General features: G+C 38.7%; 2 protein-coding genes across 2 annotated transcripts in view; both read left to right on the top strand.

The window, feature by feature from the left end:
• The window catches only part of LOC120935705 (hormonally up-regulated neu tumor-associated kinase homolog A-like), a 69,734-nt gene extending 60,019 nt beyond the window's left edge, over positions 1 to 9,715 (top strand). Inside the window, exon 7 of the mRNA XM_040347761.1 lies at positions 9,466 to 9,715. Within this exon, the coding sequence (XP_040203695.1) occupies positions 9,466 to 9,715 (250 nt within the window). The remainder of the gene's footprint in view (positions 1 to 9,465) is intronic.
• A 507-nt stretch (positions 9,716 to 10,222) lies between these two features.
• Positions 10,223 to 16,276, top strand: LOC120935366. The gene is made up of 2 exons (XM_040347486.1): positions 10,223 to 10,420; positions 15,133 to 16,276. The coding sequence occupies exons 1-2, from the start codon at positions 10,231 to 10,233 to the stop codon at positions 15,888 to 15,890; spliced, it is 948 nt and encodes a 315-aa protein (XP_040203420.1). The 5' UTR covers positions 10,223 to 10,230; the 3' UTR covers positions 15,891 to 16,276.
• The last annotated feature ends 1,055 nt before the right edge of the window (positions 16,277 to 17,331 follow it).

A 17,331-nucleotide genomic window follows, 5' to 3' on the forward strand; every position in this document is an offset into this window, starting at 1 on the left:
TCTGCACCCAGGCGCCTGTGACCCCAGGATCGGCCCTGCTGGAAGGCACAGTGCTTTATGATTATAGTCCGTAATGCTACATGAGTATACAGTAGGTCCTCTTTAATGCAGTCAATTTCAGACTAATTAGAGAAGCACAAAAACTGGTCATGGTGTGAAAAGAGTTTCTATTGCATGAATTTGCATCATTCTTTAAACCTTCCCTCAACAGATTTCTCTACTATTCTGATATTTATAAGCTAATTTATAAAGCCCAAGCATAAAATGCCAGTGCAGAGTATTTCCAGTGATGTCCTGTAGTGTGTGGAAAGTATACACAAAGGGTCTTTATAACTAGACCTCATAGTGTACTAGGATAGGGCCTGGATTTCATGCAAAAACAGAATTATTGAAAGGAGGTAGTATTGCCAGTACAGCCTTTAAAGTGCAAGTAGCTGTCTCTGAAAAAAACTTGTCTTCCTTTGCATACTATATGTGGATAAAAGCAATGTTGCTGCATCGGCTGTATAGATGACCGAATTTTATATAGGTATTGGTGATTAGTATCCTGACTTGAAATCTGCTTCAGGAGGTGACTGAGAATTGTAATCAGACTACCTATATTTAATTTATTTTGGCATCTTTTGGAAATTAAATCATTTTGCTACTGAGAGATTTACCTACTTGTTAAAAGTTATCTCAATAGAATCATATTTATTTCAGTGTGCTGTAAATGAGATGACTGCCAACAAGTGATCACATTTCTCAGTAGCAAAGAGATAAAATCACTGGTCTAGCCCTGGCCTGTGTGCTCTGTATTCTGCATGTAATCAGATTTACCTTCATACACTTTTAGTAACTGAACAATCAAGTTCCAAGCTCCTCAATCTACTGAACATTATTCAGAAAACTGCATTCAAGATCATATAGAAATGTTGTTATGCTTTAAAATTAAACCCATATTCAATATATGTTTAGTTTAAAGCTAAACTGCAGGTATGATTAGTTGCATTGGTTTAGCTTGGAGCAAGATAGCTATGCCTGTTTAGTACCAGAGTACCGATGTGAAAACTTCCAATTAATATAGCAGTAAGCGCTGTTATAGTAATTGCCAAAATCTTTTACCCTTTATTTTTTTCAGTGATGTTCTCTTATTGGATGACATGGTCATATTGATGTCATCACCTCAAGACCACCTCGTTCAATCCGAGAACACCCCTTGTTCAATAAAAAGAAGGCAATCTTTAATGGTTGTACTTCGATACAGAACCCTGAAGTTCACAGTATTCACTGTAGTGGCACTGGCTACCACAGTGATTATCAGCCTCTCTTAGGTATGAGATATGTATGCTTAAATTGGTCCAAACTGGACCAATATAAGTATTCAAGTAAGATCACACTTTGAGTTCAGCTTTAAAGGAGTTGTTAAGTCAGATTTTTTTTTTATCTTTATGCATTCTATGCATTAAGATAAAAAGCCTTCTGTGTGCAGCAGCCCCCCTCAGCCCCCCTAATACTTATTAGAGCCCCATCTCTGTCCAACGATGTCCACAAGTCCCTCAGCCCTCAGTCCCTCCTGATTGGCTTGGACACAGCAGCTGCGCTATTGGCTCCCGCTGCTGTCAATCAAAGTCAGTTAGCCAATCAGGAGAGAGAGGGAGCGGGGCTGAACTGCAGCCCTGTGTCTAAATGGACACGCGGAGCTTGAGCTAGGCTCGGGTGCCCCCATAGCAAGCTGCTTGCTATGGGGGCACTCAATAGAAGGTAGGGGCCAAGAGCAGCAATGAGGGACCCGAGAAAAAGAGGATCTGGGCTTCTCTGTACAAATGAAACGTTACTTTACAATCACTTTAACCAGCCTTAGGCATTCTAGAAGGAACCCTATGATGGATTACCTTACCTTTACAACAAACTAAAAAACTAAAAAACCTTCAGCCTTTAGAACCATATTGAGGGTTAGGTAGACAGAACTGCAGTCATTTTGAGTAATAATGCTAAACTTTGAGTATATATAAAATAAAATAAATGCACTTACATAGTCAATAAAACACAATAAAACAATAAAACACATTTACATTTTCATTAATGGAAGTATTTGAAAGTATCTGAATTTTCCCTATATAAGCAGTACTCTAAAGCCCCATACATGCGAGACGAATCGGAAGTAACATTTTATACGACGAACGTTGGATCGTTAGTATGGTGCTGTAGACAGCCGATTCCGATTTTTCGTATGACAAAAGCTGAATGTGCAGACTATAAAAAATGTTGTCGGATGTGAACACAACATCTGATTTTCATTTAATTAGTACGGTTTTCATCCGAAAAATCTTAAGAGCAAGACTACACATGCTCAGAAATGAAAGAATACATACAAAACTATTCAACACATTACATCACTTCTGAAGTTGTATTCTGCTGTACGAGAATTTTTCTTATAGTGAGTACCCTCTTCACTTTCGATGTGAGACTACCATGCAACAAAAAACAGACGAACGGTCGTCCGAAAATCTGATCATGTGTATGAAGCTTTAGACAAGCAGGCTTTGCTGCATGCACATGTACTGACAAGGATCATGCAAACAGAAGGAGAGAGGAGAGTAGTAACCTCATTAATTTTCTGCTGCTCCTTCACTGTCCAATTAGTCTAGGAGTAGGCAGGTGTTTTGACTGCATCACCAACCTGGCTGTGTTGTGTAAGTCCTAGGGCTGGCTGGACAAATCCATGCATCTTTTAGCAAGTAAAATAGCTTCTATGTATGTATTTCAACTATTTATTTAGCTATTTGCCTGAAACTAAGCTTTAACCTTCCTAGCGGTATTCCCGAGTCTGGCTCTGGGTGAGATTTTTATACCAAAAGCGGTATCCCCAAGCCAGACTCGGGCTTGCCTCGCTGCAGCCAGAGACAAAGTTACTTACCTTGTTCCTGGATCCAGCGATGCCGCCGCGCTGTGTGAGCGAGCGGGACCTCGCTCGATTCACACAGTGTCCTGTGCCGCCGATCTCCGTTCCCTGCGACGTTACGACGCACGGGGGCGGAGAACGGCGCCAAATTCAAAAAAGTAAACAAACACCTTACATACAGTATACTGTAATCTTATAGATTACAGTACTGTATGTAAAAAATACACACCCCCCTTGTCCCTAGTGGTCTGCCCAGTGCCCTACATGTTCTTTTATATAATAAAAACTGTTCTTTCTGCCTGCAAACTGTAGATTGTCCATAGCAACCAAAAGTGTCCCTTTATGTCAAAAATGGTTTTAGAGCAGCTAGAAAACAGCGATAATAAATTATAATCACTTGCAGAATTGTGCGATAGCGATTTGTGGGGAAATTCGTCATAAAAAAATAAAAGTAATGACAGCGACAATTCTGCAACTGAGTAAATTTCAGTGATTTTGAGTTGATTACATTATTGAATAATTTTTATTATAATTATATTATTACTTGTTATAATTATTTATAATTATTTATTATATTATAATTTATAATTCTGTTTTTAAAAAAATGTCATACCCGGGATGCCTACTAGACTCTTGTTTGGTCAGATTTAAGTGAGTTATTCCTAAGAATTACAGGCCTACAGTATAAAACGCCAAATTTCCTTGCAAGTAATGGTAACGCTTTCAGCGCCTTTTTTCTGAAATAATCATACCGCCAGGGAGGTTAAAGACAGAAATCAGATTTAGTCTCACATTCACACAGTGTTTTTTTTAGCAATGTTTTCACACAGGATTCCTCAATTTTTTTCTAATTGAATCTTATGTTAAAATAAGTGAATCTGGGGTGAATGTTGTGTGATAACATTACAGGCATGTCCCACTTTTAAGTACGCAATGGGGTTTATTTACTAATGCTGGAAAGCGCAAAATCAGGCTCACTACTGCATAGAAACCAATGAGCTTCTAACCCCAGCTTGTTAAATTAAGCTTTGGTAATAAAACCTGGAAGCTCATTGGTTTCTGTGCAGAAGTGAGCCTGATTTTGCGCTTTCCAGCTTTAGTAAATAAACCTATTGTGTACTTAAAAGTGGGGTATGCCTGTATTAAATAAACCCCAGTATAATCAGAAAAGGTCAAAAATATATGCAAAATTCACCAGTATATTTCAAGTCTGAACGGGGCTCACTGAATTTGCTTTTACTGACTCTAGGTTGTTTCTATGGAGCAGTAGACTAGACAAATGCTTCCCTAATGATTTGGGTCATGCCCACATAATATATGCAACAAAAATGGTTAAGCAGTAAATTACCAGCTCGGTTACTTTTATTTATTTACCACAGCTCTACACGGGTTTCCAATAAATTTCCCCTTTTAGCAGCTTTGCAGAACTGCCTCAGATTAGCTTAGAGTCATCAAAATATTTACAGGTTGTTAGAGAGTCAGTTGAATGGTGCGTCCATTCATTGAATAACTCATTATCTGGAAACTTAAGAAGAAAGATAAAAAAAAAATAGAAAATAAAACACATCTCCACTGCATTCCTAATGTGACATGTTACTAGCCATAATTTATATAGAATAATAAAACCTGGCCAGGTGAGTGTTTTTATCCTGTGTTGGAGAGTTGTAAATGTGGGCACAGGAAATGTTAGCAACCTGATTGTGGCCTGCTGCTGTTTATCATCATGTACAGTGCCAAATGATGGAGAACAGATTCCTACCAGCATTATTTTGTGAGTGCCGCACTATTTCTTGTATTTGCACATTTACACTTTGGAAGTCATGAGTTCAACAGCAGGTGTTATGAGATGATAATAACCATAGAAAAAGAGTCATGTTGCTTAAATGTTTGGATTTAAATGCAGGAAATCGTAAAAAGCATGTTGTTTTCATAACACCTTGTTACTTGCAAAGCGTGATATCATAAAAGACACAAAGTAAAACTCAATGGCTGGGCTTTAGAGGATTGCTTGAGGTGGCAAGGGCAACATTAGCTGAAAAACAACTTTGGGGATAATGAGACAGCGCTGGGAGCCATAATACATTGATTGTTATCATTACCACCTAGCTATTCCAATTATTTTGTAACCTCTGCAGAAGACATAATAAAATGAGGGGATTATTTTTTTACCAGAAAAATATATATAATTTAATTACCCCTAACTAAACCTTACACTGCTTGTTTCAGCAATGTATACGACTCAGCAGGATTATGATACACCATTCACAAGCAACTCAAGTCATGGTATTCTCTTATTTCTTCATTGATAGGGTAGTAACTGACCATACATGTAATGATATTTTCTTACAATGTGAATCATTTTAGTGTAAGTGCGTAGCAATCTTCCCATGTATGAGGAGCGAGTTTTCGCAGCAGAGGACCTATATTAACATTACAGGGGATAAAACACAATGACAAGTTCTGTTTTATTCTCTGTGTAGACTGTTGTAGGTAAGTGCAATATTATTGCACTGAACGGTAGATGCATTTCAAATTTACCCTTTTACATTCAGAGATCACTGATGCCTAGATGCGCATACCAAAAATGAGCAGCGTCAACATGAGTCAAATACATTGACAAGTACCTATTAACTAATTTGCATACCTGAACAGTTTTTATATTTCTTTAGGAGCCAAAATTGGAAAATTGAATATCAAATACTTACCTCAATTTTTCTTTGCTGACAAGCTCCATGTCGCCCCAAACGCAGAGGTAGGCTGACATGGAACTGTCAGGAAAATGGAAAATTAAATATCAAATACTTACCGCTATTTTCCTTTCCTGACAAGCTCCATGTCAGCTTGCCACTATGCTTGTGCTGATATGAAGCTGTCAGGAATGATTTTTATTTTTTTTATAACCCCTATTTATTTATTTTTATACAAAAAAGTGCACACAGATGTAAAAAAATAAATAAAATATTTGTTCTCATACTGTGATTAACCTGCCTGGCGGTCTTCCCGTGTCTGACACGGGGTTAGATTTTCCTGCTGCGAGCGGTAACCCCGTGTCAGCCACGGGCTTGCCTCGCTAGATCCACAGGCACAAGTTACTTACCTTGTCCCTGGATCCAGCGATGCCACCGCGCTGTGTGAGCGAGCGGGACCTCGCTCGATTCACACAGTGCCTCCGTGTGACGCCGATCTCCGTTCCCTGCGACGTTACGACGCACGGGGACGGAGAACGGCGCCAAATTCAAAAAAGTAAACAAACACCTTACATACAGTATACTGTAATCTTATAGATTACAGTACTGTATGTAAAAAAAACACACCCCCCCTGTCCCTAGTGGTCTGTCCTGTGTCATGCATGTCATTTTATATAATAAAAACGTTTCTTTCTCCCTGCAAACTGTAGATTGTCCATAGCAACCAAAAGTGTCCCTTTATGTCAAAAATAGTTTTAGATCAGCTAAAAAACAGCGATAATAAATTATAATCACTTGCAGAATTGTGCGATAGCGATTTGTGGGGAAATTCGTCATAAAAAAAAAAAAATAATGACAGCAACAATTCTGCAACTGAGCAAATTTCAGTGATTTTGATTTGATTACATTATTGAATAATTTTTATTATAATTATATTATTATTTGTTATAATTATTTATAATTATTTATTATATTATAATTTATAATTTTGTTTTTAAAAAAATGTCATACCCGGGATGCCTATTAGAAGCTTGTTTGGTCAGATTTAAGTGAGTTATTTCTAAAAATTACAGACCTACAATATAAAACGCCAAATTTCCTTGCAAATAATGGTACCGCTTTTAGCATGTTTTTTCTGACAGAATCATACCGCCAGGGAGGTTAAATCTGACAATTCCAGTATTAAACAGATGACAATGCAGCCTGACGATTAACCTGGATTGAAGCCTCCAACACAGTGATCACATAATCAGGCACCAATCTGATTGGTTATTCATTTTCAGCGTAGACAGAGAGTTGTCAGTGACATTAAGGACGCCAGTTGCTGGTTCGTGAACAGGAGCACATATAAACATATACCCAGCATGGGGCATTGTGCTAGAGAACATTTGTATACAGATTGTGGGCAGTGAGGAGTTAAAAAGTTGTCAGACACATGCAGCATGAATATGACATATTTTGACATGTCTTGTGTGTGTCTTCTTAAGGAAAAATATTTATCAGCCATCAGGAGAAAGGTAAAGGACTTAAAATTGAACTTTGAATACATTTTTAAAAAAAGGGTGACCAAGCAGTCTTAAAAGGAAAAAAAAACTTTTACCTGCCTGTGTGCATGGTTACTGACAGTATGCACTGAGCTGTGCAAGCACTAAAATTCCTCCATAATGTTTAGTCTTTTCAAGGGTAACTGTACAGTTGTGGTCTTTGCTTTAGGCCAATATCTATCTGAATTGGTTACAGAAAACATAAAACTTCTAGCATTGAATTTTATTGTACTATGGAGTTGTGCAGTGATGGTAAAAGAGACAGATTGCAAATACATTTTTTTTTACTTAATTTAACATGAAAGAGAACTGCTTGTATGTACAAAAGTCTGCAGGGTTCATACAAGTGTAGCACCCTTCTAGATAGGCTGCTAGGATGTCAGAAAAAGTTAGCTCTTTTTGGCTCCTCTGTAAGCAGCTATTGATTTCTTTCAGCTGTTCTAGATCTCACAGCTTGCAGGTTTGACTGCTTACCCCTGCCTTCAGAAAGATCTGAGAACATGGGACTGGGATAATCAAATGGAAAATTGAATATTTATTGTGCTTCAGCCAATCCCTGGGTCGATGTGTCCAGAAGGTGGCTGGGGATAACATAAATAGCCTGGGGCCTGGAGCAGCCTGTTCTTGTCCAGTTGGAGAAGTTTTACAGCCTTAAGTAGCTTCTTCCCCTTTGGGGCAATTCTATTGGTGTTTGCTGATTATCAACAAGGTCCAAGTTGTTGCAGAGCTGGGGGCCCTATTCCCTAGTATCTTTGGAGCCAGCTAAGGGACTTCATCTAAAGATCTGGGCCAGAGATGGAAGCTGGAGAGTATAACTTTCCTATGCCATTGTGACCATTAACCTTTCCCTTGCTGAAGAGTGTCCAGTGGAACCTGAGGCCCGTACACACGTCCGAGGAACTCGACGGGCAAAACTCATCGTTTTGCTCGTCGAGTTCTGTGTGAAGCCGCCGAGGATCTCGGCGAGCCAACTTTCCTCATAGAACAATGAGGAAATAGGGAACATGTTCTCTATTTGGCTCGACGAGGAACTCGTCGGCTTCCTCGGCCGAAAGTGTACACACGCCGGGTTTCTCGGCAGAATTCAGCTCCGACCGAGTTTCTGGCTGAATTCTGCCGAGAAACACGGTCGTGTGTACGGGGCCTCAGAGTTAGTAGCTATTCTGCAGCCAAAGAGAGCCTGGAGGAAACAGTGAATTGTGCAGTTGTCCTGTGACATAGAGTTGTCTGGTGGAAACTGAGAAGTGTTCAGCTGTCCTGTGACATTGTGTGCATTGACATGAGCTCAAGATCCTAGTGACTGTGTGCAGTTTTATATTTGAGGTGATAGGTGCCAGTGGTAGCTCTCACTGAGATAGCTCTTACAGCAGTGGTTCTCAACCTGGGGGTCGAATGGTGATTTGCCAGGGGTCACTGTATCCTGGGCTGTTCCTGAAGCCCACAACACTCTCCCAGACTTTTTTGCAGCCACCCAGCAGAGCTTTCGCTGGAGCCTGTGGCCACCCAGTTGGGATGTTCCTGGAGCCCGCAGCCACCCCACTCAGCCTCTTCTCAGGCGCCCATTCAGTTCACGGGATGGCTGGGGGGCAAAGACTAGAGGTCAGCTGACTGGTGAGGAATGTGAAGTGGGAGGGGCTGGAGGAGATCCTATCTCCTGATTTCGGCATAGGTGTCACTGCTACAAGACACCACAAATTCGGAGACACAGTGAGTAACACTACCTGTGATTATAGTTTCTATTAAAAAGACTCAGGTAGCGCTAAATGTCTGTGGGTTAGGGGCGCAAATTACTTGTCTTGCCTTGGGTGCTGACAACCTACGCTACAATTTTTTTTTACCGTTAGGGGTCACCACAACTTGGGAAATTTTATCAAGGGGTCACAGCACTAGACGGTTTATAACCACTGTCTTACAGGGTCTTAGATATGGCTATCCCCTTTGTCCCTAACATAAAGACTGTCCAGTAAAGCATACCATAGTGAAGTGAGCCCTCATGTTAGTACTCAGTGTTGTTGGAGTATCCCATACCACCCTAGCACCTCTACTGTTACAAGAAATACATCTTAAAAATACAAACCCCTTGACTGTTTATTGGAATTAAATGAATATATTGTTGCTTGAGTGACTGGTGGCCTGTATAAAGCTCCTGCAGTGGTAGTGCAACACAGATGAGTATCATAAAAAAAAACAATGGAGCAACAGAACACTCCAACAACTCACAAACAAGTGTTTACTAGGTCCAAGGATAAATACAACATAAATTTAAAATCTGTATAAATACTCACATACTTCTTTCAATGTTTATATGAATGACTCGGAATCTGTTTCAGTAAGTTCATCTCTTTTGCAGGCTTCGTCCAGATGAACTACATTCTGCTGTTTTGAGCCACATGGTCTCCACCATGGATATTGATATCTCAAAAATTACACATCTGGTGGTAAACAACAAACCCTCACCAATCATGGCTTCATATTATCTACTCCTTAAAAAGTGTCTGAAGAAGCCAAGTAAATACTGGTTATTTAAGGTAAAATTGTATTTTCAGCATTACAGATATGTAAGATATTCTTCCTTCAAACACTTGGGTTTTTATGGCTAGTTGTAAAATCTTTGAATATCACAGCTTTAAAAGGTTAGTTAATTTCCATATGAAAGTAACTTAACTCCTGAACCATCCATACGAACAGAGGAATCAAAGGGGCCAAGCTATTACTGTACAGTTCAAATCATGAAAGTATGACAACAATATTACCGTACATTTGCTTTTAGCCAGTGTTGCTTTCATGAATTTCAAATGTGTCTCAGACCTCTAACGGCAGCTCTCTATCCCCTCTTTTGTTATACTGGAAAATGCAGAAGGATTTCACCTAAAATCAGCACTTTTGAAGGGGTGTAAAAAAAAAAGAAGAGAAGACTGCAGATAAACAAGTAAAACTTATATAGGAGGATTTGTTTCATCTCTGTGTATCATCTGTGGCTGTTCACCTCAATGGGTATATAAAAGGGTTTACAACCACTTTAAGGTGGTTAGTAATGTAAAAATGTTGCTTTAATTCTTATCTTATATACTGTATGTAAGAGTGATTTTTTACTTTCTATTCACAGAATGGAGAAATGGTTGAAAACGGTGGCAGCGACCTTATTAGGTGCACAGATAATCAGAATGATGATATCCAGTTTGAAGAAGCAACTATGCAAAATGAAAACAAAGAACTGCAAAATAAAAAGAGTCCTCCTATGTACGAAGCTGTTCAAGAAGATGAAATTGCTATAACATTAGATAATCAAGAAAATGTTTTAAAAGGTACTTTTATTACAGACATTATTAAATATATACTGTACGTTTATTGCAAATATGTTTCAAAACAATATTTCCCAACTTCTGACCTCAACTACTTCTTACAGTACATATTCTCTAGTGTTTATTACAATATAACAGGTGTAATAATAAGTGTTTCTTTTACTAATGTTAAGTATTTATTAGCATGCCTGTGCACCTGTTAATCTGGAAAAAAATTACCTGTAGTGCCTTGTACACATGATCAGAATATCCGATGGAAAAAGTCCATCTGACTTTTCCATCGGATATTCCGATCGTGTGTAGCCCCATCAGAGTTTTTTCATCGGATATTCCAAGGAATTCCGTCGGAGTTTATATATAGAACATGTTCTATTCTACTCCGATCGACTTCCGTCGGAATCCCGATGTGATTTGGCCAGGCAAAAGCCTGATCGTGTGCACGGGGCATTAGACGTACTTAAAGGGATAGTTCACCTTTACAAAAAAACTGCCTATGCAGGTAATGTTTGTACCATCAAGGAATGCCTTTAGAAACACTGGATAATGTTAACATATTAAACTTTTGACTCTAGCTTTTCTATTCATAAATTCTATAATACAGAATAGGTAAATAACTATTTTAATTATAGAAATATGAAAGACCACATTATAATAAAGCACTAATAATAACACACAAATAATAGTGAATGGATTAATTCACCTAAACCATGATTTGCTCTCCATGAGGCCAATAGGTTTGCCCAATGAATGAGCTTGTAGAGGAGTCCTTTGGATTTTAGTTAATTGGTGGACATACATCTATATTTAATTTGTATAATAGTGACATCTGCATTAATGTTAAAGGTTTGTTTTTGTTTTCTCCTGATATCCAGGCCATTAAATTACATTTTAAAACCTCTGTCTGTGCACTGGAGAGTTGTACTGTCTGTCTAAATTTGTTTTTGTATCAATAAAAACCTTTCTGATTTAAAAATAAAAAAAAAGATTACATTTTACAACACTGGGTGAAAGTGGCCTCATATAAAGATCTCTCTTCAATGGGAGCACCTACCAAATGGGGTGGATTATGATTATCAAAGCTCCCTATTTGTGGATCTTCAGAAACACCTTTAGACTTACAGTAAAACCTTGGATTGCAAGCATAATTCGTTCCGGAAGCATGCTTGTATATCAAAGCAAATTTCCCCATAGGAAAAAAATGGAAACTCACATGATTTGTTCCACAACCATTTATTCATATGTCCTTCCGTTTATAGTCCATATAAAAAGATTATAGAAATGTGATAGGTCGTGCAACTATAAAATGTCCATCCACAAATGCAAGCCTCCACAAGGGGATTAGAAGCAAAATCAAGCAGGAGATATAGAGTATAAAAGAGAAGAGAGGTGCCTCTAAGTGTAGCAATATGGTTACATTTAATGATGGTACAACATTTAGCAAATCACATGGTTGGTGATTAAAAGAGGCACATCTAGGTATGCAGGGATCCGGGGAAAAGCTGTCTGCAATCGTGAACGGGAAGACTACCCTGCAGTAGAGCATTCCGAAAGCGAGGCTTAAAGTGCTTGTGGAGCACAGCCTGGAAGGGACGACGTCAATGGCGGTGAGGAGAATGTTCTATGTGTACAGCTTTCCCCCCGGATGCCCCCATACTTAGATGTGCCTGTTTTAATCATCAACCATGTGAGTTGCTAAATGTTGTACCTTCATTAGATGTAACTGTTGTGTTACACTTAGAGGCCTCCTCTATTCTCTTTTATACTCAGTTGTGACATGACCTTACTCTTATATCAAGACATCGCTTGAATATCAAGTCAAAATGTATTTTAAAATTTTGCTTGTCTTGCAAAACGCTCTCAAACCAAGTTACTCTCGAACCAAGGTTTTACTATTGACAACACATTTTCAAGGACAACGTTTTGCAAAAAAAGGCAAAGAAGACAAAGCTGATGTACAAAACCATGATATCCACTGTAGGATTTCCCCAAGCTTTGAATAATATTGAAATAGAAGACAGCTTAGATATCACTTTTGGTTTTGGTGAGTCTGACTATGAGCATATTTACTCTGGTAAATTAATTTTGACTTTAGGGTGAAATAAAGTCCTTTCTAATTTAGGAGGAGTTAGTAACACTTTCTAACTTTAGCCAGAGGAGCATATTTCTCTTCCCGCTTTGCTTATTCCCTTCACTGGCAGATAGTTAACTGTTGTCCTGAGAAGAGAATTTTTCATGGCCAGAAGTCATTGGACGTTTGGTTCAAATACCAGTATTTCAGTTATACAGGCTGCAATAAATTACTAAAGCTGGACAGGTAGAAGATAATAGAATGTTTATGACAGCTGTCAAGATGATACCTTGATCTGTTAGGGTACAATTAGAACAATGCATAAGGACAAACTTGCCTGTTATGTCTACCGTCTTTATTTGAGAAGTACTTTTACCCCTTGAGCAACTATAATATAACAGCTATGTTAACCACTTGCCGACCACCACACAAACATTTACGTTGGCAGAATGGCACGGCTGCGCAAAGGGACGTACCTGTACGTCCCTTTGAATTTGAATTTTCTGGCGTGCGCTCCCCTGCTGCGAGCTCCGTGACCGTCCACCATGCGCGTGGGACCCACGGACACGATCCCGTGATCATGTCATGGAGAGGCAGAATGGGGAGATGTAAATAAGGCATTTCCCTGTTCTGCCTTGTGACAGGACACTGGTCTACTGCTCCCTGTGATCGGGAGCAGTGATCAATGTTGTGTTACTGGTAGCCCAGCCCCCACACAGTTAGAATCACTCCCTAGGACACACTTAACCCCTTCCTCACTCCCTAGTGGTTAACCCCTTCCCTGCCAGTTTAATTTACACAATAATCAGTGCATTTTTATAGCACTGATCGCTGTATAAATGACAATTGTCCCAAAATAGCATCAAAAGTGTCCGATGTGTCCGCCATTATGTCACAGTCACGATAAAAATCGCAGTGGGCCACCATTACTAGTAAAAAAAAATATTAATAAAAATACCATAAATCTATCCTCTATTTTTTCGATGCTATAACTTTTGTGCAAACTTTTGTGCAAACCAATCAATATATGTTTTTTATGATTTTATTTACCAAAAATACGTAGAAGAATACATATCAGTTTAAACGGAGGAAACAAAATGTTTTATATATTTTTGGGGGATATTTATTATAGCAAAAAGTTAAAAATATTGCTTTTTTTTTCAAATTTTCTTATTTTGTTTATATCGCAAAAAATAAAAACTGCAGAGGTGATCAAATTATACCAAAAGAAAGCTCTATTTGTGGGAAAAAAAAGGATGTCAATTTTGTTTTTGGAGCCACGTCGCACGACCGCACAATTATCAGTTAAAGCGACGCAGTGCCGAATCACAAAAAATAGCCGGTCATTGGGCAGCCAAATCCTCCGGGGCTGAAGTGGTTAACAAGCACACTCTTTTATGCAAAAAAAAAAGAGTGCTAAAATAACTCATTTATGTTTCCGCCTCTCCAATTTCATGTCTGAAAACAAAAATCTGGTGAATATGTTTAATGTTGAAAGTAAAGAGTGCAGATGAGGAAAAACAAACAGAGAGAGAGGAAAGAACATAACATTTAAGAGAAGAGGTAAGCGCTGAAGGAAGAAAACTAACACCCAGGGAAAAACTGCAAATTAATCTATAAAAGAGTCTTCAGTAACACATAGTAATAAAGGAGATAACGCAAAAATCAAAGTAAGGAGCCAAGAGCGCCTGGATACAAAAGAGCAAACAGTAGCTGCTTAGAACAGTACATATACAAAAACAGTACAAATACAAATGAGACCTCGTACACACGACCAGTTTCCTCAGCAGAATCCATCAAGAAACTTGGTGGGAGAGCTTTTTTGCAGAGGAAACCGGTCGTGTGTACATTTTTCATCAAGGAAACTGTCAAGGAACTCGACGAGCAAAAAAGAGAGCAAGTTCTCTTTTTCCTCGACGGAAGTCTCAATTTGCTCGTCGAGTTCCTCGTCAGGCTGGTTTTTGACGAGAAACTCGAGCGTGTGTATGCTAAGGAACCCGCGCTTGCTCAGAATAAAGTATGAGACGGGAGCAAAAGTTGCATTTGTAATGGAGATAACACATTTTTCACGCTGTAACAGACTGAAAGGTGCAAATCGTCTCTTACCAAACTTTTACTTAACACGCAAACTCATGAGATTAGCAAAAGCAGCCCCAAGAGTTGTACAAGTGGAATCGAACTTCCCCTGCAGTTGTATGTGTTGTACTTCACCGCGTTTGAGAACAAGGTGATTTGGTCTGTAAAGTGTGTATGCAAAGCAAGCTTGTCGAGTTCCTCGACAAGCCTAACAAGGAACTCGACGAGGAAAACGATGTGTTTCGCCCGACGAGTTCCTCGGACGTGTGTGCGAGGCCTGAGAGTGGTACCCATCACCTAGCTCTTCACAATAAATAAAAAAATGCAGCACTTTCTGTCCAGGCATGGTATCAAGTTAGCAGTGTGTTTGGGATGAACTCCGTAATGTTAAAAAATTCTTCACTGTTTATTATTAGGTGATCTTTAACATATTTCAGTTCATCCATGTTTATTGTCATTATCTAATTATTACATACATTTTTTATTACATAAAACACAGCTTGTAGTTTATACTTATGTAAATATTGCATGCACACCATTAAATAATAAACCTTATTTTCTTTTAATTTAGCCTCAAAATTTGCAGGGAGAGAGGTGGTTTACCTGGAGCCCCCAGATTCATCAAGGCAACAGAAGTTGGATGCTGGTGCAAGATTAACTCCCTTGAGTAATAAAGATTTAAATCAACAAGAACATCTTCAAGAAAACCTCACACACTTTGCAGAACAGGAAAAGCCCACTCAAAGTAAAGCAAATCAGTCTGCCAAATTTCAAATCCAACAAACTTACAACCCATCAGTTTCACACATTGAAAAGGCTATGACAATGCCTCTTAATAGACAAGTTGATGACATACCTCCATTCTCAAAACATGGACCACATTTTAGAGACCTCATAACAGATGGGACAATTCCAAATGACTGCTATCAACATCAATATGGAGAAAGCCACCATCTAGTAATATTTGAAGCATCACATCAGTCAACGCTACCAAAACTTAGGCAACCCATTCCTAGGGAGCCTTTTACTAAGAGAATTTCTTGGGTAACATCATCACAGCATGCAAAAAGTGGATCTACCCCAATAGTCATCCATGGTACAAGGCCACCACTTTTCCCGATGTCCCGACAAAAAACTATCGTGGTAAAAAGCTTGGGACATTCAAAAGAGAAACCACATTTGACTATGGATAATATTAAAGTCAAGAGGAACATGATTCAGCTGACACCAGCTCATAAGCCTACAAATTTAAACCTCCCATTATTGTTACCCAATTATCAGAAAAGGTCAGACAGGAAAAAGAATGTTTTAAAATTAGAAATTGCATAGCTTATTACTCTGTATTATTTAAAATTCTCAGATTGTCATAGTTGAATAGGTTTAAAAATATAAATTTCCGAAATGCCATGCAAGATCATCCAGAACAATACTGTCAATCAACACAATGTAGTGCAGAGGGGAGCACAGTCACATAATGTGTAAGAGAGTTGGGCACTGCCAGTTAGGTGCTCTACTATCTCGTAAGGTGAAAAATAAAATGTTAGCCATTTCAACAGCTTACCAAATAAAATATTATCTTCAAATTGGGTTTTTTCATTTAATATAATATAGGCTTTCATAATATTGCCTCATGTACACTGGCATGTTTCATTCCTGTCTCTAAACGCTTCTCCATGTTAGCCTACGTGTCCATGCACACATAGGGGTTGATTTACTATAGGTGAATTGACTGTGTGTGTTGAAAAGTGCAGTTGCTCCAGGGCTTAGTAAATAAGGTAAAACTTTACCTTTCAAAGAATACCCAATCATATTCAAGGAAAATTAAAAAAAAAAAAATTTTTGCTTGCACATGATTGGATAATGGAAGTCAGCATAGCTTCCCCTCATTTACTAACCTCTGGAGCAACCGCTCTTAAAGTGTGCAACTGCACTTTGCAAAATACACAGTCTATTTGCCTTTAGTAAATCAACCCTATGGGCATTTAGCAGCGTTTAGTGGCAGGAGCTTTTAGAGGCAGAAAAAAAGCTTGAAGCTACTAAAAGCTGCTAAATGCGCCAAAACACACCTAAGCACTAGTGCTTGAGCATCAATTAATTTCAACAGCCAGAATAAATTATTTATTCTGGCCAATGAAAAGAGCTTGACACCTGTAAAAGCTTGCAAATGTTTTAGACACTTTTACAAGCGTGGGGCATTCTTTCAGCAAAAATGCTGCTGGCTACTAGGAGAGTTAAAAAAACGTCCTGTGTGCATGAGGCCTTTAAAGTAAAATCTGAATTACACAGTATAAGTTTTGACACAATTTTTATGAGAAAATGTTAGCTACTAAAGCACTCCCCCTCTTTATACAGACGACCATACAGGGCCAATCACAGGTGTGTGGTGTATGCAGGGTAATTTCCCCATCTTATAATGATTCTTATGCAGGCCATACACTATGCGAAAAATTGTCAGAAAAAAACTTTCGAAAAACGAACGTTTGGTCGTGAATGCAAACGGCAGTGCCTTCATGTAATGACCAATAAATCGTTCAGTGGACATAAATAAAAAAAATTTGGTTCGTTTTTTTTTTTACATATACCTAGTGCAGAAAGTTCAGACAGGAAACACATTAACCTTCCGATTTATCGTTCGTTCGGCAGAAAATTTCCAAATGTGTCCTTCGTTTTTTCGGCTCAAAAACGTCCCAACAATTATCGATTTTGGGCCCATTAACTGTTCGAAAAACGAACGAACTGTCTGAAAGACCGATTTTTGGACGATTTTTCG

The sequence above is a fragment of the Rana temporaria genome, chromosome 4, assembly GCF_905171775.1.
Source record: "Rana temporaria chromosome 4, aRanTem1.1, whole genome shotgun sequence".
In the NCBI taxonomy this organism is placed as follows: Eukaryota; Metazoa; Chordata; class Amphibia; order Anura; family Ranidae; genus Rana; species Rana temporaria.

Bases quoted from the DNA above. Each gene is read 5' to 3' on its own strand.
- LOC120935366 (XM_040347486.1), top strand. From the start codon at position 10,231: ATGGTTGAAAACGGTGGCAGCGACCTTATTAGGTGCACAGATAATCAG. The intron at 10,421-15,132 runs GTACTTTTATTA...CTTTTAATTTAG, and splicing joins TCAAGAAAATGTTTTAAAAG to CCTCAAAATTTGCAGGGAGA.